This window comes from Megalobrama amblycephala, linkage group LG6 (genome assembly GCF_018812025.1).
Source record: "Megalobrama amblycephala isolate DHTTF-2021 linkage group LG6, ASM1881202v1, whole genome shotgun sequence".
Classification (NCBI taxonomy): Eukaryota; Metazoa; Chordata; class Actinopteri; order Cypriniformes; family Xenocyprididae; genus Megalobrama; species Megalobrama amblycephala.
The window spans coordinates 20,644,909-20,668,851 of record NC_063049.1 but is presented as its reverse complement, the minus strand read 5'-3'; the positions used below and the strand labels follow the sequence as shown (position 1 = coordinate 20,668,851).

The window sequence follows — 23,943 nt, the reverse complement described above, 5'->3', positions numbered from 1 at the left end:
CTGCTTTTTCTGTTTTAGCATCTGCTTTCATCCAATTTAGATTATATGAATGTAACAAGAAAACCAATCCGATAAAAGGGTGTTTACATTTTATACACTGACTCAGTGTTGCCATACGTTGATATGCAAATTAGCACATATATTTCAATTGTTAATGTTGACTATCAACATACATAATTATCATTTGAAAGGTTTTATAAAGCAAAATATGGATTTGAATCGAGAAACTAAAATTGTTTGACTAAGTATTAGTCATGTGCAAGGTTTAGCACCGTTTTGCATGCCCAATAAATCACTTTCAGAAACCAGCCTATGGATTTTTTTTCTCCGCCGTATGTAGAAGGAAAGTTTCTGATAGCTGAAACCCACCGCAATTACATCCAATGACCAATCAAAAGCAAGACGCAAAGGAAAACAAAACCTGTGATTGGTCTAAAACGCTACTGGTTTCAAGGCGCCCCGCGTCGAGGGGCAGTGATTCTGAATGAGGGGTGTGTAGAAACCGACGGCACATTATTGTATGTGCGCTTCGCTTGCGCTCAAACCTTCCAGTCAGTGAGAAGCGCGTCTACTCAGCGCACGCGAAAGCGCACTCTGCTCAAGATATCCGACTGAAGTTTTCCAGCACCGATACGACTCCCTGAAAGGCAGTTCTAAAGTCACTGGATACACTGGCTTACACGCGGGATTTGGAGAGCCAGACGGAAAACTTGAAATAACATTCGGAAGATTCCCTCACAAACATTGGAGAAAAAAACTATGCGCTCGTTGTGGATTTAGTTTGGATGTATTTTCGGACTCTTGTTTCCTTCACAAATCCACTCATTTGCTTAACATGATTGCTTTCACACCACGAGTGTCGTGACAAAAGCTCAAACAAGGAGTTTCTGGTCGCGTACGAACTGGTCACACAGAAACTTTTTTCTCTGTGAACTCGCAGCTTTATTTCTTTCGGACCGAATCACCTAGATTTCCTCAAAATGCAACACTGTTGCGGGATTACTCGATATTTTCTTCTTTTTTTCACCCTGGCCCTGCAGCCGTCCAGCGGTCAGTATCATGGAGAGAAGGGCATCTCCATTCCCGAGCACGGCTTCTGCCAGCCCATATCGATACCTCTCTGTACGGACATCGCCTACAATCAGACCATTATGCCTAACCTTTTGGGTCACACCAACCAGGAGGACGCCGGGCTGGAAGTGCACCAGTTCTACCCCCTAGTGAAAGTGCAGTGCTCCATGGACCTGAAGTTCTTCCTCTGCTCCATGTACGCGCCGGTTTGCACTGTGCTCGAGCAAGCCATCCCGCCGTGTCGCTCCCTGTGCGAGCGCGCGAGACAAGGCTGCGAGGCCCTCATGAACAAGTTCGGTTTCCAGTGGCCCGAGCGACTGCGCTGCGAGAATTTCCCGGTCCACGGCGCGGGGGAGATCTGCGTGGGCCAGAACACCTCGGACGCGGGAAGCCCGACCTCAAACCCGACGCCCTACGTCCCAGAACTGATCACACTACAGCCGAGCGTGGTCAGACCCAACCAGCAATTCACATGTCCACTGCAGCTCAAAGTGCCCACTTATCTGAAGTACCACTTTATGGGTGAAAAGGACTGCGGGGCGCCATGTGAGCCCACTAGACCCAACGGATTGATGTATTTTAGAGAGGAAGAGGTCAAATTTGGCCGGCTCTGGGTGGGCATTTGGTCCATTTTGTGCTGTGTCAGTACACTGTTCACTGTTCTCACCTACTTAGTGGACATGAGGAGGTTTCGTTACCCGGAGAGGCCCATCATCTTCCTCTCCGGGTGTTACTTCATGGTGGCTGTTGCTTACGCAGCAGGCTTTTTCCTTGAAGACAAAGTTGTTTGCATTGACAAATTCAACGACGATGGTTACAAGACCGTCGCGCAGGGCACCAAAAAAGAGGGCTGCACTATCCTCTTCATGATCCTCTATTTCTTCGGCATGGCAAGTTCAATCTGGTGGGTCATTCTGTCCCTCACATGGTTCCTCTCTGCGGGAATGAAGTGGGGTCATGAAGCCATCGAGGCCAACTCTCAGTATTTCCACCTCGCCGCTTGGGCTGTTCCAGCAGTGAAGACCATCACCATTCTCGCCATGGGCCAAGTGGATGGCGACCTCCTCACCGGTGTGTGCTACGTTGGCATCTACAACGTGGACTCGCTGCGTGGCTTTGTCCTCGCGCCCCTTTTCGTATACCTCTTCATAGGCACCTCGTTTCTCCTGGCCGGCTTCGTGTCGCTTTTCCGCATCAGAACCATCATGAAGCACGACGGCACCAAGACGGAGAAGCTGGAGAAGCTGATGGTGCGCATCGGCGTGTTTAGTGTGCTCTACACGGTTCCCGCTACCATCGTGATCGCGTGCTACTTCTACGAGCAGGCTTTCCGAGAGCAATGGGAGAAGACCTGGCACATGCAAACGTGTAAGCGATTCGCCGTCCCTTGCCCGGTCAATAACTTCGCCCCTATGTCTCCGGACTTCACCGTATTCATGATAAAGTACCTGATGACCATGATAGTAGGAATCACCTCTGGATTTTGGATATGGTCTGGGAAAACTCTGCAGTCGTGGCGCAGGTTTTATAAAAGGCTCAGCAATAGCAACCAAGGCGAGACGACGGTATGAAAAGGAAAAATAACAAGTTTTGGTCAGGCTACGACCAAGCAACTTTTCTCTGAGGTAAATGTCTCGAGCGGAGACATGGCGAACTGTTACGCGAAACGAGTGAGTTTTGTGGACACTACTGTGTGCCTAAACGTTTCCACGGTGGAAACGGACCATCATGAACAGTGTTATCAGCCTGAGTCTGTTTAACCGTTGTTTTTCTCATATATCTGTATGTGAAAAAGACATTTGACTGTATTTCTGTGTATCATTTGCAGATGTGAGATCTCTGTAGACCGTACTGAATGCTTTGCGCAACGCTCATGGTTCTGTACCTGAAATTTTGGACGTAATTTGCCTTATACACATGTACCATCCCTTGTTTAAACTGGGGACTTGTATGACTTTCGCAGCCCTCCGTCGACAATCATGCATACTAGGCACACATGGACCGTCAAGTACGCATTAGGATTGGGATACTTATATGCATGTGTACAGCTGTGAATTTATGCAAGCTCCCTTTAAACGATGTAACGTGTAAATAATCACCTTTTCTCAAAGAATATATGTATTTATGAAAATAATCTTGCTGTTTTTTACTTGGTTTTTAAAATTTGGTAAGAGACCTTTGTATCTGTACAGTTTCGCTGAATAAAATGATTAGATTTTTAACGAACTGACTCATTTTACTTTACATTTGGCATTAGACAGTGCTTGTTTGCTACAAAACGTTTTTACTTTTAAGATTATAAAAAAAAACAGATATAGAAATGTGGAAACCACGCGCTAATTTGTTAAACCTTAAGCATTTATTGTAAGAAAACAATCAGAAAGTGTTTGGAATAACTATTTGAAGCAATCCTTTGAAGACTGTTGCGCCAAACGTGGTATTTTGGTGTCTTGACTTTTAAAACGAAAAGCACATGAGACAAAATGATTTTTAATTTAATTCCAAAACAAAGTCAGCTTCAAAGAATGAGACCTAATACAGTTGTGCGTTCAGGTGTTTACCGTGGTGATATTCAGTGTATTATTGAACGAATAAAAAGTACTGGTGTTTAGAGAAACTCCTGCGTTACAGAGATGAAGTGTACGACCGGTGCTTTGGCGCCACCCACAGGTCACTGATATGTTGCGAACACTGAGTTGACTTTAAGTATTGTGAATGGACTGCAAAAACAAGTTTCAGGAACGAAACATACGTTATATTTTATTTTTAAGCAAAAAGTTTAGGTAAACATCAACTACTGTACATAATTTATCTCTATCACAATATCCAAAGTAGGGTTTTCAAAGTGATGGCATAGAAGAACCATTTTTGGTTCCCCAAAAAGAATGTTTCAGTTTTTAAAAGAATCATTTTTTTTAGTGAGAAGAACATTCAAAAAATCAAAAGAACCTTTTTTTTCACGAAGACCCTTTTGTCTAATGGAAGGGTTTCATGGATGTTAAAGATTCTTCATGGAAGCATAGATGCCAATAAAGACCTTTTGTTTTTAAGAGTGTACTGCAAAGCAAAATGAATCACCAACATATTAAATTGCATATTGTATTGTTAATAAAATACATTAATATTATATTTATATTTCATGAATCATATTCTGTAACTATAATTGTGTTGCACACACTCTTAAATGCCTACAAAGTACAAGCTGTGGCAAGCTTTTGGCCTTCTAGGATGTTCTAAACCTTTAGATATTTTTACTGTAAATCTGTTAGGCCCCTAACATATACAGTACTGTTCTCTGGATGTGCAAAGTGCCTATATTAACTGTGGCACTTTCTAAAGCAACTAATTTGTGATATACACATGAAGTAAAACTGAGATCTTTTGTAATAAATTTTAAAAAATAGAAAAAAAACAGCCTATGAAAGACTTAAAACAGTCTTTAGCCCTATTTTACTATACTTATATTCATCAATGTGGGTCAAAGGCAACTCAAGGATCACAGGTGGATGCTGTTTCTTAAGACAATAGAAGGTTTAATTTTCACAATACTCAACGCAAGAGCTCAGCTCAGAGGGTGTAGGCAGGTTAACGTTAAGTATTCTAACATTTTGTCCTCATCAGCCTATTAAACCCTGCAGGTGGCTGGACTAGGTTTCTGTTCACCGTCACAAAGTATGATCTCAGAGTAATAAAATGATTCACCATGTAACACAAAGCACATGGAGTTGTGGTTGAAGAGGCTAGTGTTGTGGTTCAGAGGCATCCACAGCAGTTTGAAGAAGTCTTCCCTCTACAGTAAACTGTGACGCTCAGTTTAAACCTTCATCCTCTTGCAGATCTGAGTATATTAAAGCACAAGAGCAGCTCAAAAGATCACAACCAATGCACAGTTAATACTTTACGCACTTTGCAATATGGTTCCATTTGTCAACATTAGTTAACTATATTAACTCTTGGAATGAATTTAAACAGCATTTATTATGGGATGTACGTTTGGTCTTGGCGGAATAGATCTGCTACGCTGCTGCTGCTGCTGCTGGATGAGCGAGAATACATCTAAAATGCACATAAAAACATTGAAGTGAATTTAGGCTGCTGCAATAAGCAGATCTAGGCAGGTGGTGCTGGGGAAGGTGGAGGGCATGGTGCACTGCAATGAACTGATCCGATTCAAAGTCAGGAATAAATAGGTTACATGGATAGAACAAAACGAAATGATTGGATGACCAATTGGGTTTAAGTGAACCAATCAGCTGCTCGGAAGAGTTTCATGACTGAACTATATATTTGTTAAGAAACTAACAATGAAAAAATACTGTTAAAGCATTTATTAATCTTAGTTAATTACAATATTTAATAATATTTACTTGTATATTATTAAAATCAAAAGTTGCTTCTGTTAATATTGGTTAATGAACCTGAGCTAACATAAACTAACATTTGTATTTTTGTTTTATTAACTAAAATTAACAAAGATTAATAATTACTGTAGCAAATATGCTCATTGTTAGTTAATGTTATATTGTATAGTGTAAAGTGTTACTCAAAGTGTTCCCAAAACATGTTCAAAACACTTTTAGTTTTTATTAATATTTTCGTATTTACTTTTTTAATTTTAATTTTAGTTACATTTTTAGTAATTCTGTTGTTTGTTTTTGAAATTTTTATAAATAGTTTTTTTTAATTATATGTAATATAATTGTTATTAATTTTCAGTTTTAGTTATGTTAGTACATCAAGTTAAACTAAATGAATATGAGAAGTTTAAGTTTTTTAATACTTTAGTTTAGTTAATATTTATTTTATTTCAAGCAACAAAATGGTTTTTATGATTTTAATTTTAGTTTCAGTTAACTATAATAACCCTGCGGTATCCTCTTAGATTATTTGAGGATATTCTGCAGGTCTTTTAGTTGTGCTTTAACAATTTCCCCCGTCTTTTTGATTGATGAGGGGTTTTATGTGAAGGAAGGAAAGGTCTATTTCTTGAGGCACAATCAATAACACTAATTAGGGATGTGTTATACTGGGCATATGACGGGACGTGTCGAGCTGGAGACCCAGTTCACGTTATTCACAAGCTGTGAGCTGTCAACTTACTTTTGTTTGCATTTTAGGATGGGTTTAGCAAAGGTAGTCAGAGTTTCTGGCCTGACCAGGAGGGGGTAATTGCTTGGTTGCAACCAAGGCAACAAGAAAACAGTGCTCTGCTGAGGAGCTGTGGAGAGCCTGGCAACAGCAAAGCTCAGCAAACACAGACATTCGTAACATGGGTCGAAATGATTCTGTAGTATGTAAAAGCAGCAGGCGGGGATGCTGAACGAACACGCAAATGCATTCTGAGTTAAAGAGAAATGGTCATTGAGGAGAGGGGTGCTGGGCCACAGACTGAGGTACGAGAGAAAAAAAACAAGTTCTTTAAAACCTAAATGATTTAATCAGTATATATTATAAAAATATTGAAAATTTTTGTCATTTTAAAAACTTGTATGTACTTTTTCAGCATTCATCCAAAGAACATTATCAGCAGCACAATGAAAGATTTTGTCCTGTCATTGCTGAGTCGTGGGTACGGCCATTTTGTGCCAGATGAAGATGGTAATGATGGAAGACTGGAGGTCTGTTTTGAACCAGAGGTAAATGTTTCTACATATGTGTCTATATAAGGCCAGTTTCAATGAGTAAGTTTGATTTATTCGAATGCAGCAGAACACAGTCAACAGAAACATGATCTTTTCCTAACTAGGACTACTTCAATTGGAAATCTCAGCCTCCCCTGCTGCGTCTTACGAGCAGTGGCCGGTTTTTTGGAGGCCTAGAGCCAGCGCCACCTAAGACCTACAGTACAAGGAGAGGGCCTCTTATTCTCTATTCAGAAGATCTCGCACTGGCATACCAATCTGGCCAGGTTAACAGGAAGAGAAAGGCTCCAAGCTGCCCAAAACAGGAAGTTGAGAAGCAGCTGCACACACTGCAAGACCTGACTGGAGCTATTTTGGCCTTTGGAAAAAAGAAGGTAAATTTGTAAAAACACTATTACCCTTCACTGTAAAACATTTCCAGGTGCTTAAACCTAGAAATGCTGCTTTGAAAATGAGAGTAAACTCAACTAACCATGAAGATAACCAACTCACTAATAGTCAAGACAATGGATTATTTTAAGTTTAACTTCTGAAAACATATAAACTTGAGTTTAAAATCCAAAACTTGTCATGACAGTTGGAGTTAAAGAGAAGAAATAAGTTCAAATAACCTATCATGTTTTACAGTGTTGTGAAAAAGAACATTTTTAAAAAATAGAATATTTATTACAGAAATAATATACTTTTAAAAGAAAGTGTGAACTGAATGTACTGTTTTCATGTTATAGATATGGAAAAGATGTGTTACAGTTTAAATTTGTATTAAATACAACTAGCTGAGTTTTAGAGTGTTTTTTTGACCTGCCTAATAGGGACTTAATCTTTATGTGTAATTTCATAATTACTTCTATTGTCTTTGAAATAATGGTAGAAGTGTATTACTGACAAGCATTAACGGTAAACTAAAAATACTTGAATGTAATTTCTAATGAAACTTGTATGTGACATATTTAAATATATTTGTAATTACACATTTGTAATGAAGTTGCATAGTTTAAAACTATTTAAATATATTATTGTATAACACACTACAGTTAAATTCAAGCACTATAAAATTTGCTGTAGTATGTTAGTCAACACAAAATAAGTACTTTAAAGAATGAAAAAAGGTTATTAAAATGATTTAAAACTTAATGTAAAACCTTTAAGCTGACTATTACAAAGTTCACTTTTTAAAAGTGTACTGTCACCCTCACATGTAAAAAAAAGTTAAAGGATTTCAGGTTTACTGTAAAGCAAATCTACTGAACTAATCATTTTTTATTTCACACAAAAATGAGTGAAATATATATATATTTTTTTTTTTTTACAAAATAATGGAATTTATTGGATGGAATTTATTGGATGGAATTTATTTAATGGAATTTCATCCTTACATCTACTATAATACAATATATTGTTAGTCTCGAGACTATAGTGAAAAAATGTGTAGATTTGCATTATTGCTCCTCAAAACTAGCCCAATTGCATTTCAGGGGGGTCCCACGGTAAAAATCGTGTTCCTGGGGGTAAAATTTGTGTTTTTGGTGGGGCTCCCTTGGTAAAATTCGCATTCCAGGGGCTAAATATCATGTTATTTTGGGTCGATTTAACACGAGGACAAGAAAAACTACCCGCTGCAACAGTGTTAAAGTAGCCCAATTTCACGGGAAAACCGCAGACTTGGCAACGCTGGTATTAGTCCTAATGGGCTAGTGATAGAATTTTCGTTAAGCGTGTCAGAGGTTCTGGGTTCTAATCTGCCCTTGTGTGTTTTTTTTTTTTTTTCTTTTTCTTCCTTATTAAAACCAAGATGTTCATCAGTGATTGTATATCAAGAGCAGCGGCATGATTTCAAAAACAACACATCCCTGTGCCAAATAGAACGAACAAATTGCTAACCAACTGAAGATGTTTCTTTTGTATTAGATATATCTGTGTCGTCAGATGTTTCAAAAAGTGGTGGGGACATGTCCCACCCGCAATTACGCCTATGAAATGTACTCTCTTTAACACATATAGCCTGTTAACAAGCATCCTGGTAGCAGGACGCTTGGCCATAGACGTAATTTGCGCCTAGTCTCTAGTTGATTAGCAATTAGTTTGTTTTCGATTTGGCACTGGGGTGTGTTGTTTTTTTAAATCATGAGTCATCGTTGCCACTATCAGTGGCGCAACAGTGTTCTCTTGATGCTCGTTGCCTCAGTTATCAGTGGTGCAACAGTATTTTCTGGACTTCACACACAGCGCTTCAATATATCGCTTAACGCCAATGCAGAGACTCTCTATTCGTTCCTGTGAAATCACAAAACAAAATGCACATAAACGTATCCGTCCCTGCTCTTGATATACAATCACTGATGAACATCTTGGTTTTATTGAGGAAGAAGTAGGAAATAAACACACAAGGTTTAGAACCCAGAACCTCTGACATGCTTAACGAAAATTCCACCTCTAGTCCATTAGGACTAATACTACCTAATGCAAATCTACAAATTTTTTTTCACTATAGTCTCGAGACTAAAAATATATTGTATTATAGTAGATGTAAGGATGAAACTATCATATTAAACATGAATTCTATGACAATTGTGCATTTATTATTGTACATTTCTGATGTACGATCTTCACAAACCACCCACCACCCCACCCCAAACCCTTTGTCCCACCCACTTTTTAAAACAAAGTTACGCCAGTGGTACACTTTCCTGGCTATATATCTTAAGTTGGCCTTTTATTTCATTATTATATGATCTGCAAATTTTTTTTTTTTTTTAAATATGCTTAAAAATACTTGTCTGCATTCAATGCATTTAAGCAAACTTCTTTTTCACAAGGGTATAGTGTGACTATTAAAAATTTAATTCATTTCAATAAATTTAATTGCATTTAGTTGGTGTTACACAAAATAATGTTGTTTATGCAGAGGTCATGAAATTCTGGAAACACCACTCACAGATTTACTGTTCTGGATATATAGATTTAATGGTCATGTTTAAATAACATTAGATACTGAAAAGGCAGCTGAACCGAACAGTCATCTGATTAATGTACCAGTTAACATACACGTACACGACCAAGTACTGCATGAAACAGTTCCTTATCTGTCAAATTTCTTCAGTTAAGAGGCCCAGATCTACTACAAATGGACCATTGTGCAGATCTGCCTCAAGTTGCCTCCTGATTACTGGAGAGTAAGAGAGGTGGGACGTAAGCTTGAGGGACAGGCCAGTCCACAGTAAATCTTCCAAAATTTTACTGCCCAGAAAAGTTGAAACTCAGGTTCAGGTCAGGGTGACAGACTCTGTGGTAGTATTAGTTTACCAGCTCTCACTGGCGAACCGCTACTCTGGCCAGAGAGTTAAGGCAAGTAGGTGAAATGTGGTATGTTCATTTTACATTTCACTCCATAATCTTTCACTGAGCGCCTAAAACTGCACCTGGACAGGGGAGATAACACTGCCGTCAGTATGCAACACACACGCGCGCGCGGTCAGTCCTCAAGGTGTCTTCAATTTCCACACATTCCAGGTCAATCAAACTGGTGATTTACCCATAATGCGCCATTTGACCTCTGTGAGATGTGAGCTGCAAATCTTAATAAAGGTGTCCTGAGGGATTTTACATAAGCACACAGTCCATAATCTATCCAATTCCCGTCCACCACAATCTGCTAATGCTCCACAGCCCTTGAATGTTCCCTCATTATATGCACATTAATCTGTCCTCTCTCTGCGCTCCTGAAAATCATCTGTCGATCCAGAAGGAGATTCAAAGGTGTGCATCTTGATTGAGAAAGGTAAACTCCATGCTGGCTTCCTTTTCACAATGTCCAGCTTCTATTATCCAAACATAAACCCGCATGAACCATCAGAAGAGAAATTGCCCGAATACTCTGTGATCAGCAGGAAAAGAGCAACTTCAGTGACACCGAAAAATTGCTGCAGTATGTGACCGAAATGGCACTCTCTCGGGGGCAAAAGGGGAATGATCCAGGTGATGAGAGCTGAATGCAGTAATCAGTGTGTTTACCTCATAGACATGAGGGTTTGGACAGGGATTTGGAGGGATTCCAGGAAGAAGGCTCTTCCGTGTGGGTGGCCTGTGTGAAGTCTCGATATGTCACGTTCAACTGCAGCAGAATGTAAACAACACAGGTGTGCGCCAGGGATTCAAAATGGCCGCCATAGTCATCCTCAGCAAGGCTAGATGAATTCAGACAAATAATGCTCACAATTATATACATAACACCAGTGTTATTGTTAACAAAAATGAAATATATATGAGAACATTTTTGTTAAATAAAATCAAAAACAAAAAATCTTGGAAAAAAAACAAAACAAAACAAATTTAACACACTAAAATTTATTTTAGTTTTTGAAACTTGGTACTTTTGTACAAGTTGAAACCTTTTTAACCTACCTGTATTCAACTTTTTTAAATAATACCACTTTGGCACCCTTAAAATACAAAAAACAATAATAAAATGAAATAAACTAGACAACTTTGGGGGCGGAAAAACTAACTGAAAAGACAAATAAAAAACAAATGAAACTAAATTAAAGTTGGCATGAAACAGACATCTTTTCTTCCCTATAGACCAAATTGGTGTTTGCAAACAGCGATGACGTTTTTTGTGGGCGGAGCCTAGCTGGTTGCAGAAAATGACAGTTGAGCAGTAGCAGTCTATGGAAGCCACGAAATAAAAGAATAAAAAAAGTTAATTTCGAGTTTATATCTCACAATTCTGACTTTTATTTCTCGCAAATCTGAGTTTACATCTCACATTTCTTACAAAGAAAAACAGAATTGTCAGATATACTCGTCATTCTGTCTTTTCTGAATTGCAATTTATCCCGCAATTCTGACTTTTCCCCCCTCAGAATTGTGAAATAAACTCACAATTGCGAGTTATAAAGTCCGAACTGGGAGTAATAAACACGCAAATGCAAGAAAAAAAAAAGTAGAATTGTGAAATAAAAATTATTATGTTTAAAAGTTATCTATGTAAAATATTATAGGTTTAAATTATTTTAATTATAATTATTTCATGCCGTGTAACTGCTATGTATGTCCTCTGAGCTGCATATGTGAATTATGTAGACTTACTGTTTACATCAAATTCCTGCTTTAATAGTAGACTAATCCTTGCAGGTGTCATCAGTCCAGTCTGTGAAACGTCTCTGTTTATCTTCAAAGGACGTTTTCAACGATGATTTTCTTTAAAAATGTAGACTATATTTTTTGCATTCCGATTCCAACATCCAGAGGCACAACAAAACATTTTTCTCTTATTCTGTGGATTTTGCACATTTTCCTTCAATTGCTACCGCTATTTTTCTGCAACCAGTATGCGCGCGCAGCTGCAAGTGACGTAATTGTGACGTCTGCTCCAAAGTGGTCTATTGTGATGTATATCCGAGTAAACTGTAAAAAATGTAGGGTGGGACATGATTTTGTTGTGGTTTGTAATTGCTGTGATGTCATGTGAGTGACAGGTTGCCCCGCCCTCTCGCCAGTAAACACATCATCAGATAAGGGGGAGTTATTCTGAATTTAAAAAAAATAATGATGTGCATGGAAAAATCATTTGTAATAAATACAGCAATATTACACAAAAACAGTAATTGTCGATTTTCATTTCATGGTGATTTCAAGTCAAAATGATAATAACCTTCCATAACACACAAACACAAAACAACATTTAACATTATAATATTTAATAATATCATTAACAGAGAAGTCTTTTCCTCTTTAGACTATTTAGGCAGCTGATTTCAAAGCATTGATGTCTGGCACCTGGTGTCTCTTTATTATTGTTCAATGTTCAACCCAGGAGATCAAAACATCTCAGTTCTCTTATATTCTTTTGAAAATATTGCAAGGTATTGCATCCAAAAGAATTCCAGTGTGACTTCCAGCTCGGCATTCACGTTTTCATTTTCCACTGACGTTTAATACAAATAGGAGGTCGTGTGCAGAGAAATCTGTCATGCTAATCAAGACAAATGACCTTGAAAATAAGTGAACATCATGTTTGTGTGGTTTCAAAAGAGATAGTAAGAGATAATGTGGAACAATTCCATGTTTGGAGAGGCCTAAAAATCATGAAGATGAGAAAATCAAACACATGTGTGCTTTATATATGATTCTTTGTTTCTTTTAGGCAAAAGTTGGATCTTTTGTTGGTGTAACGCACCCATTATTGCCAGATACGAAACATGCTACACAGAACATCCACATGCAGCAGAGACCTGGAGAGAAGAACTACAATCCAAGCCAGGCTAAAGGTGAGGATCTTTAAGCAACCTGGTCAATCTTTTAAAATATTTTATAGGCTTAAATATATATATATATATATATATATACAAATATATATATATATATATATATATATATATATATATATATATATATATATATATATATATATATATATATATATAGACAGGTTTATACAATAAAGGGCAAAAATGCTTTTACATTATTGTTCATGTTACATTTAACATAATTTATAATTAAAAAGGGATTTTAAAAAAAAAGTAATCAATTACTCAAATTTAAAAGATTTCACTTTTTTTGGTAAAAAGAAGATAGCAAGTCATTGGAACAACATAAATAAATTTGTTTGCATGTACACTACTGTTCAAAAGTTTGGGGTCAGTAAGATATTTTTATTTTTTATTTTTTTTTAGAAAGAAATACATGCTTTTATTTTGCAATGACACATTAAATACGTTTAAAGACATTTATATAACAAAATGTACTGATGTTGTTTTTATAAAATAAATGATCCTGGAAATCCTCGATCAATCCTGGAAAAATGTATCATGATTTCCACAAATAAAAGCAGCACAACTGTTTTCAACATTAGGCTAATAATAATTAGAAATGTTTCTGATCATGTGACACTGAAGGCTGGAGTAACGATGCCGAAAATGTAACTTTAATTAAATTACACTATGTAACGTTTTTGTTCAGAATGAACAAACTGTAAATAATGAGTCAACACATCAATTCTTATTCCAAAACGTTTTTGTCTTACCCTGATTCACTATGCCAAATAGGTATAAGTCTTTATATTTTAGACCTGACGGGAAGGTTTTCGCGGGAAATTGCGTACAAAGTCGCTATTTTTACTTATGTATGGTGTGGGAGTAACATAGGAGGTTAGTTGTCACAATGAGCGAGAAAGGTTGACATGGAGCACGATAAATCTCGAACAGAGAAGAGCTTGCTGGCAAAATGAGAACGCGAAATGGCTCATAATAAAACGACAATCAAGACTGAGATTGGCTTGACTTTTTTCTTAGATGGCGAGAACTGAGGAATTTGAAAGTTGTAAAAGTGACACAGAGATGGCGTTTTTATTACTCAATATGTGAGTAAGGACGGCTATTTTATTGAACAGATAAATTACCATATGTAGCTGTCCAACAGAGTAAAGCATTATCTACTGTGAAGGGTAATTTCATTATGGTTGTTGCAGCACTATTCTGGAATTTATTTTCAAGGAAGTACCATGTCTTTTAATGGGTATAGCATTTACAGTAACATCTTCAGCTAATCAGCTTGAGATCCTTTCCATCTATATCTCTTAAAGGGATAGTTCACCCCCAAAAAATTCTGTCATTAATTACTCATCCTCATTTCGTTCCACACCCGTAAGACTTTAGTTCATCTTCGGAACGCATGAAATCTGAGAGCATTTTCTGAAGACGGAGAGATATGATTGCTTTATGTGATGAACAGATTGAATTTAGGCTTATTTATTCACATATGAACATTCATCAACTCACACATCAGTTGTGGTAAACAGAGGCTCAAGCATGGTGTGAGAACCAGTGAGGTTCATTCTCTTGTGTTACTTCCGGAATAGGATTCTCGTGCGGGGTTTGGTTGAGCTTCTGTTTATGTTCGGTGAAAAATGTTTGTAATGTAAATAAATGCCTAAATTAAATCTGTTCATCATATAAAGTGATTGAGTCTCTTCAGAAAATTTGGACTAAACCACTCAATTCATATGGATTAGTTTTACGATCTCCTTATGATCATTTTGAAGCATCAAAATTTCAATTGTGTAGCTGTCTATGAAGGGACAGAAAGCTCTCAGATTTCATCAAAAAGATCTTCATTTGTGTTCTGAAGATGAACGAAAGTCTTACGGGTTTGGAACGACACGAAGGTGAGTAATTAATGACAGATTTTTCATTTTTGGATGACTTATGTCTAGTTTTATGAGCAGAAGCACAACCAAAAAAAAAAAAAAAAAAAAAAAATTTTCTTCAGCAAACTGCATGCAGTGTTGTTGTTTAACTTGCTAGAGGGCCAAAAGTTACATAGTATAACTTTAAATTTTAAAATATATTCAAATAGAAAACCGTTATTTATAAATGTTAATAGTATTTCAGAATATTACTGTTTTTACTGTATTTATGATTAAATAAATGCAGCCTAAGAGCATAAGAGACTTCTTTCAAAAACATGAAACAAACCTTACCAACCCCAAACATTTGAAGGGTAGTATAGCCTACATCCTATATCTGTCTTAAAATGATAAATGTTATTGTGTTTCAGGAGAGAAAGCTGGACAGGTCAGATACCAGCCACGTTTCCTCCGCTCCCCTCGGCCCAACAGGGCCACCCTGGGCCCTCTGCCACCCATAACAGAGGGTTTGGTACATGTGCAAATCCGTGAGAGAACTCATGCTGCACCAGGTATAGTTCACAAAATCTAACACAAATGACACTAACGATCAGATAAACGTTGACTATTCAAAAGCAGTTCTTGATTAGATCAACAACATCCTGTGCAGCACAGCAATGCCAGTGAACACGATGCAGAAAGGCAAAAAATATTCCCGTGTTTGCCAGTGTTTAGTTAAAGTCAATTCAGAGGGTGAATGTTTACATTTTCAAGATCTTTAAAGCATATCAGATACCTGCCTCTGAATGCTCTCTATTCATGTTGGGAGCTTTTAGTTTGGATTTTACCTTCCCATTGCCAAGAGGAAGTAAAAACTGATTTCTAAAACGTAAACCATTTTTATTTCATGCAGCTTCTTCTGTGAGCAGCTTCTGCTCACTGTGAAAAATAATTGGACGCAGAATAATGGTTGTGCTTTAACCTAATTTCACTATCGATTTTGACTCCAGATGAACAAATGACCTTTAAGACTAAAGTACAGAAAGACGAACTGAGCGAGAAGCCAAAAGAGAGAAAAAGACAGGATAGGAGTCTCAGGATATCTGTTGACACATGCAGAGCTCAGATGAGTCCGATCCCTGAGACACAAACTGCACATCAGACTGAAGATCAAACAGTGAGTCTAGTCCATTTTCCTCTGGCTCTTTTCGTCTCTTTTCCTAACAGTGACCTGAAATTCCCTCTAGCCTTATAATTGACACTGTGCTTTTGGCATCATAAGACCAGACACTTGGAAAGGTCTACTCATAAGTAAACAGCTGACCTTTAACAGCATCTGATTTCATTTTCTTGGCTAATCTCTGTCACTGATGTAATATACTGTTGTTTATGTGAAGTATTTGGCTTTTGAACCTTTACAATGAAAAACAAAGAGCAGAAATGCTAAGGCGAAGTACTGTACATGCGAATTTGATCAAATGTCTAAATGATAGCCACTTTTTAGTCCAAACTACGTGACCATAACTTCAAAACTTAGCTAAAGAGCTTTTCATAATTTTGCTTTGACATATACCAGATACTCCCACATCTTATCGACCATCTCAAGGATCTAAATGGCCGTGGGAAGCGCACTCGGATGGAGAGTGGAAATGGTGTTGCAGAGACGTGCCCTCTAAGGTCAGTGTATGTGGATTCGTCTTTGGAATACAGCCCACTCTCACGGGTCAACTACTACGGTGGACACATGGAGGGATCCCGCCAGAGTAAGACAAGAACTACATCAGTATTTAGCGACCATTTAAAGTCCATAAAATCAACATATGACATCCAGATACAAGCCTGAAGTCATAAATGTGATAAGTATGTTCTGCAAACTGTGTTTGCTTTAGTAAGACATTGTGGAGGTGAAACTCACGTGAGGAGAGTGAATATGGAAACGGATCCCAGCTTCACCGTCTTCCACTTACCGCCCATTAACCAGAGCCCGCTGGTCAACTCAGACTCTGACATCACTTCAACAGTGGTAAGAATTCTGTATTTGGTAATTACACACCAAGAAATGGCTGAAGACACATTTATCTCAACCATAATCCTAAACCTGTGCGCTTCTTGTAAACAAACCCAAACAAACCTACTTTTCTGCATGTTAACTTCTTGACAAAACTTGTCAAACATTTTTAAAAGAGAAAACACACCTAATATTTCTGAAATATGTATTGTAAGAACACCTGGGGCTCTCATTCAAGCGCAAACCTCAAAATGACTCTTTACTATAAATAAACTTAAAAATGTCTCCTTGTTCTCTCTTGTCTCTACTTTTCCACGTTAACATCTGCTCTAGCTTCTGTACTACTCTGAATTCCTCTGAATCAATGTGGATATTATTGACTCTTGCATTATAAATTGCTTGTAATTCACAAAATTATTAATTATTAAAATTATTAAATGATCACAAAATTATTAAATGATCACAAATTTGTGAAATATTTTTACGAATTAAATGAATGTTTTCTTCTTCTTCTTCTTCCACTCTTGAGTCTATGGCAGCCCATAGGACCATAGGGTAAAAAGTTATGAAATTTGGCACACAGATAGAGGACAGTCTGAAATGTTACCATAGCAAAATTGGAGTCTCTACCTCAAACCCTCTAGCGCCACCAACAGTTCAAATATTCACTCATGTTTATGTTCATAACCTTTGACCTCTAAAGGCCTGTACACACCGGGACGAATATCGCGCACGATTATTGCCGACGTTTAACGCCTCGTGACTAAACAAAGGGCGCCAATGTGAGTGTGCACACCGATGCGAAAAACGGCAGGCATAAAAGCGTAATTTTTTAAAAAACACCCCGGGTTTGTTTTTTTAGTTTGACACGCCACGTTAAAAACTGGCAGATCAATGAGAGTGGCGCTTTTGTTCACGTGCCTGGAGCTGCTGAAGTTACAGTAAAACATGACTTGGTGGCGCTCAAGCACAAAACTGTCTTGCCGAGCACACATCGATACCAAGACGGCGAAGAGAAAGTAAGTAGACGAGGAAGACCCCTACAAACTATCCCTGTGTCTCAAACTGCTCCCTAGCTTCCTAGGTCGTGTATCAGTATACCGTGTAAATGAATGTGGCCGACTCCCTGATCAGTGCCCTGACTAGTGAACTAGGGAGCTGATTGAGATGCATGGATGGTGCTCTGCCACTTCTTGGCTACACCAATAGATGTGTATTATTTCTGTATTTTTACTGTTTATTTTTTTCTTTTACATTCAAGAAATATAGTTGAGAATGTCTGTTTCATAAATATGTTTATTTGCACTACCGTTCACTTGCATTACTGTCATTGTGACTTATTTGCACTACCGTTTATGTCATATATATTCTTAAACATATTTATGATATGAATAAAGTTAATTTGCACTACCGTTAAGCACAAGTGCATACTGGCAGGGAGTTAAATTGCACGTTCACTCTGCGCATTGCCAGTGAAAATCGCTTGGGTATGAACACAAAAAACGTCTCGAAAAACGCTGGCGATAAACGCGTGCGATATTCGTCCCGGTGTCTACAGGCCTTAACACCGTGTCTACGAGCGCCATGGCGCGACGCAACGCGTCAAAAGATAACAGAACCCATTATAATCAGTGATATTGGCCCTCATTTATCAAGCGAACGTAGAAACCAGCTTACATCCAAATGAAAAAATCAGCTTACAAAAACGCTCACGTGTGATTCATTTAACTTTCGTATGCGGCCAATTCTGTTGCACGTATGAACAGGTGTTGATAAATGTGGCAGCTGAAAACTTTCGTCATTTAAATGTCATGCGCCAAATTTTAGAAGCCTCGCCCGATAGTTTACGACACAGAGAAACGTAACCCGGCCATGAAGAGGAAGTAATTACATGAAAAATAAATGTATCTTACTCTAATAACACCCCTCAACATCATAATTGCAAACAATACAATTAATTTAAAAAGAAAATACCAGTAAATAAAATGAAAAACTTACAAACATATATAATATATAATATATAATATTAACATAAACTTGGTTATTTTAGTACCCCTCTTCACTCCACAGAAAATCCTTAAAATTTATTTTATTCAGAACAGAACAAGAACAAAAAATAAGTAGCTATAAAATTATCTATTAAATTAAAAGTTTAAACACAAATTAGGCTATAGTGGCATTTATTATAAAGCAGAAATGAATTTATTTAAAGCAAAACTAAATTGGGCTCACATAGCCTACCTCTCTCATTCGGGAAGAATCCAAACGTTTCTATATTCGCGATGTAACATTTATTGGTTGCTGAAATACTGTTCATTATGTAAACTAAGGCTTTGTATTTCACTCTTGTTTCAATATCCACGTAAAACATCATACTTCGCATGCGCAAAAATGTGTTTGGTTAGGCATTGCACGCAGACTGGTACAGATGTATAGCGGACCATTAAAATGAGCAGTGTTAACTTTCTCTGCATTTAGTTTGCTGATAAACGGCTGAAATGTAAAGTTAGCAATGCTAGAACTGATATGTAGTGTCTGCGTGTGTGAGTGAGGCGCCTGCGCGATCAATTGGTTTTAATAGGAAGTAAAGATAAATATTTTAATAAAAAAAGAAAACGAATTGGCTACAATGCGTCAAATGAGCGTAGCAGTTTTTCTCTTTTGTTTTGTCAATCTGTTAATTATTTCAGTAAAATATGTATTTTGTGTAGTCCTATTATTTTATTCCTTGTATATTATTCTGTTTTTCTCTGCATTGCAGGTGTATGATGTGTGAATCCTTATGTTCTGTTGATGTTGCCATTTGAGCATGCAAAGCGAAACCCCTGGAAAGAAAAAAACATTTGTGGTATTTTAAGACATGCATCTATTCTAATTTAAAGGATTAGTCCACTTTTAAATAAACTTTTCCTGATAATTTACTCACCCCCATGTCATCTAAGATGTTCATGTCTTTCTTTCATCGGTCGAAAAGAAATTAAGGTTTTTGAGGAAAACATTCCAGGATTTTTCTCCATATAGTGGATTTCAATGGCTACCAACAGGTTGAAGGTCCAAATTGCAGTTTCAGTGCAGCTTCAAAGGGCTTTAAATGATACCAGATGAGTAATAAGGGTCTTATCTAGCGAAACGATCAGTCATTTTCGAAAAAAATACAACTCTATATGCTTTATAATCACAAAATATCACCTTGAACATACTTCCCATTTCCGCATTCTTCAAAACGCTTACGCTGAATGTCCTACGCCTTCCCTATTCTACTTACGAAAAAAAACGAAACTGGCGCCGCGTTCGTTCCATAAGTAGAATAAGAAAGGCGTAAGACATTCAGCGTAAGCGTTTTGAAGAATGCGGAAATGGGAAGTACGCTCAAGGCGATATTTTGTGTTTATAAAGCATAAACGGTTGTATTTTTTTCTAAAATGACTGATTTTTTTGCTAGATAAGACCCTTATTCCTCGTCTGGTATCGTTTAAAGCCCTTTGAAGCTGCAATGAAACTGCAATTTGGACCTTCAACCTGTTGGTAGTCGTTGAAATCCATTATATGGAGAAAAATCCTGGAATGTTTTCCTCAAAAACCTTAATTTCTTTTCGACTAACGAAAGAAAGACATGAAGATAACATCTTGGATGACATGGGGGTGAGTAAATTATCAGGAAAAGTTGATTTGAAAGTAAACTAATCCTTTAATTTTAATTTGACATTTTAATCGTGTCATTTAATGGTTAATGATCGGTTAGTGAATGATTGTCGGTCAGGAAAATTAACTAAATGTTCTGATAACAATTCTCCACCAGATTTACTATACTGCACGCAAGCTACCGCTGACTCAAAAACGTGCGTACGAGCATGACGAGCTGAGACCTGACGTGAGATTTGATCATAGTCACCACTCACGCTCATATTGATAAATGCCAAATTTTGCGTGGAAACGAGCGTACGCACAGTTTTCTGCCGTACGATTGTTTGATAAATGAAGGCCATTGTCTACACTGGATGCAACGCAGCGTGACATGACACAAATTCCTGACAGTAAACGGATCGTTTCTATTTCTGAGGTAGTCCATGTGTTTTGCAACGGTCGGTTTGTCGTGTTCAGTTAGACAGCTTTTAGCTGTTGATGCTGATTCGAATGCACCCTATGACATCATTTCTGTCATGACCTTTTTTCCGACATTTTGAATTTTCCGAAAAACCTACTTTATAAAACTCCTAGAGCGTTTGTCCGATTTGTACGAAATTTGGTATGTAGCATCTACAGACACAGATTTTTGATAGACCCAACCGTTATTTTATACTGCGGCAACAAATTTGACTGCGAGCATGCCAAAATGGATATGCGGTTGTATCTTTGCAAAAGTTTTATGTATTGATATAGATACAGGCATGACTTGAGGGTGCATGCAGAGTTTCTTTATAGCGCCACCTACTGCTCAGAAGTTATAAACCATGTTATTATAAGTGCTTTAACTGATGTAATTTAAACAGCTTTATCCTAACCTCATGATCACAGATGTCCACAAATATCCTTATTCGGCTTGTCCCCGTAATTGTGGCTTGCAGTTATATTTTTGCATTATTATCATCAATGTTCTGCTGTTTATTATTTTTTTGTTGAAACCATGATATAATAATATTTTTTGTATAATTAACTGTCAGTTTTGATTGATTTAATGCACCCTTACTGAATGAAAGCTTTAATTTTTTTTTTTTTTTTTTAAATCCTACTGACCCCAAACCTTTGTTGTTTTGAAACATCAAAACAACAATACCTTTGTAATACTTTTGACTCAGAAAATGACTTAAGTGCATTTAAATGATGTAATTCTTTTGGAATTGTCTTGAAGAATAAAGCGGAAATAACAGATAAAAAAAGGAGCTGTGAGAATCTACCACAACGAGAACTACACGTACATCTCCCTGGCATCAAAGTGGGAAGTACACACGAAAACACCTCTGAGATCCGCGTGCACAGGAAAGTGCTGCTGCTTTTCCCTGCACAAACAGAACATACAGACACCCATCAGCCAGATGGTATGCAACATCACATTGCTCACTTTTACCAACAAATACAGCATAAAGGATTAGTTTATTATGCCACATTTTGCTAACCATTCTTTCTTTATTGTGCCTTAGATGACCTTCATAGGAACCCTGTTAAGGAGCATGAGCCATGTGGTGATCTGGAGCATGCAGAGGGGCTAGACCAAAGAGGACAGGACCCTCTCTCTGACAGCAGGTGCAGGATTATAGAGATGGACCTCGGGCACATCTTGTGGTCCGACGATCTAGAAAAAGGAGGTAATGATGTATTTATTTCTTTTTTAGATTTAACACATCATGGCTGCTGATATGATTCACAACATAGATGCTGAAAGAAATACAATGACTTATGATGCATGTGGCTGCACAAGCAACTTAACAAAAACAATCCATTATACCAAGATAATTTTTGTGATATGATCTTTTTAAGTATCAACCTTTATGCCCAGTGCTGTACAACTGAAGCGTTACCTAACAAATTTAAAAAGTGGTGCTGCAGTTCAATTCAAACTCAAAAACTTGTCAAACATTTTCAAAAGATAATATTACTGAAATACATATTGTAAGAACACCTGGACGCAGAACTCAAAATGACTCATCCTGAAAGTCAACAGCGCTGCGGTATTGAAAACTGGTGAAGTGATGAAAAAATACAAGAACAGTGCCAAGACTATGTACATGTGCATGCATTACCAAAGAGACTGACATGATGTGATCTTGCTTGGATTTTATAATACAATTCAACAAAACAACAATTCTATATGAATATGGTTTGAATGTACTTTCAGGGTAATTATTAGATTTTAAAATTTATTTCAATATTGAGGTGTACTGGCCTGTCTCACTTTATGATGGGTAAAGTTAAATGGCATTTTCTTGAGTGATATTAACTGAATGATTGAATGTTAATATTGTAAAATATCATTGCAATTTAACTTTTTTTCTATTTAAATATGTTTTAACATGCAATTTAATCCTGTAATGGCAAAGCTGAATTTCCAGCAGTCATTACTCCAGTCTTCAGTGTCACATGATCCTTCAGAAATCATTCTAATACGCTGATCTGGTTAAATGGTATTTCATTTAGTGACATTAACTTATAACATTCATTTATTGACCCTTCATTTGACCATCACACAATCCAACACAAATAATGTTTATTTATAAGTTATGATAATTTATTTAGGTTACATTTTACAATAAAGTGCAATTGGTTAACAATGTTAATGCATTAGGTATCAACAATAAACAATACTTTCAAGTTTAATTTTTTTAAGTTTAATTTATTTATACACTTATTTAGAATTCATGATCATTCATAATGCATTACTAATGTTAATTTATACAACCAACTTGACATTTTATTCACCATGAAATCAAAATTGATGATTCTTTTTTTTTTATGGAATATTTCAGTATTTTTATTATAAATTATTTATCCATGCACATCATTATTATTAGGGGCCAAGCCCCGAAGGGGCTGTAGCCCCTATTGTAATTGTACGTTTTCCCTTTTATTATTATTATTCTTCCTCCCGAATGGGAGTCTATGGCAGCCCTATCAACGGAACATGAGAAAATGATGAAATTTGGCACAGTTGTAGAGATGCTCATGAATAGTGATTGGACCAAATTTGGAGTCTCTAGAACCAACTCTATAGCGCCACCACCAGTTCAAAATTTCAACATTCTAACGGTTTTAACATTTGAACTGTTTGTCATAGAAAAATTTAATTTAGTTCATCTGATTCGTCTCTTCATGCTGATGCTATTCAACTTCTTACATTAAGTCTCCACCCATTACAGTAGCGGCCATTTTGAAAAGTACAGTATTTGTTTTTTTCGCTTCTCCTCCTTCAAAATTTGTCCAATTTTGTCCAAACTTTGATCAGGTGATCTTTGGTCTGAGCCGCACAGAAATGACTGAACAGATTTTTTTTATTCATCTTTGTTCAAAGGTTATGATGTCACGAAGTTAACGAGGTCGACCCGAAATTAGTATAGAGGCTGTATCTCGGCCAAACTTTGAGCAATCGAAACAAAAATTGGTAC

The 23,943-nt window shown here is 37.1% G+C and overlaps 2 protein-coding genes and 1 long non-coding RNA gene across 6 annotated transcripts in view; 2 read left to right on the top strand and 1 right to left on the bottom strand.

The window, feature by feature from the left end:
- The first annotated feature begins 354 nt into the window (after positions 1–354).
- Positions 355–3,293, top strand: fzd7a (frizzled class receptor 7a). The gene has a single exon (XM_048193301.1). The coding sequence runs from the start codon at positions 981–983 to the stop codon at positions 2,640–2,642; it is 1,662 nt and encodes a 553-aa protein (XP_048049258.1). The 5' UTR covers positions 355–980; the 3' UTR covers positions 2,643–3,293.
- Positions 3,294–6,249: 2,956 nt separating this feature from the next.
- The window catches only part of LOC125270084 (trichohyalin), a 55,346-nt gene continuing 37,652 nt past the window's right edge, over positions 6,250–23,943 (top strand). Inside the window, exons 1-10 of one of the 4 annotated variants that reach the window (XM_048193300.1) lie at positions 6,250–6,464; positions 6,575–6,707; positions 6,818–7,087; positions 12,859–12,982; positions 15,270–15,410; positions 15,849–16,015; positions 16,415–16,601; positions 16,728–16,861; positions 21,696–21,882; positions 21,985–22,149. In XM_048193300.1, the coding sequence (XP_048049257.1) occupies positions 6,606–6,707; positions 6,818–7,087; positions 12,859–12,982; positions 15,270–15,410; positions 15,849–16,015; positions 16,415–16,601; positions 16,728–16,861; positions 21,696–21,882; positions 21,985–22,149 (1,477 nt within the window). In that variant the 5' untranslated portion in view covers positions 6,250–6,464; positions 6,575–6,605. The remainder of the gene's footprint in view (positions 6,465–6,574; positions 6,708–6,817; positions 7,088–12,858; positions 12,983–15,269; positions 15,411–15,848; positions 16,016–16,414; positions 16,602–16,727; positions 16,862–21,695; positions 21,883–21,984; positions 22,150–23,943) is intronic. The other 3 variants (XM_048193299.1, XM_048193298.1, XM_048193297.1) reach the window with 3 other exon arrangements.
- The window catches only part of LOC125270085, a 22,038-nt gene continuing 5,188 nt past the window's right edge, over positions 7,094–23,943 (bottom strand). Inside the window, exons 2-4 of the long non-coding RNA XR_007185247.1 lie at positions 21,961–22,136; positions 21,763–21,843; positions 7,094–10,897 (exon numbers count right to left, since the gene is read on the bottom strand). This is a non-coding gene — a long non-coding RNA (uncharacterized LOC125270085). The remainder of the gene's footprint in view (positions 10,898–21,762; positions 21,844–21,960; positions 22,137–23,943) is intronic.

Bases quoted from the DNA above. Each gene is read 5' to 3' on its own strand.
- fzd7a (XM_048193301.1), top strand. From the start codon at position 981: ATGCAACACTGTTGCGGGATTACTCGATATTTTCTTCTTTTTTTCACC.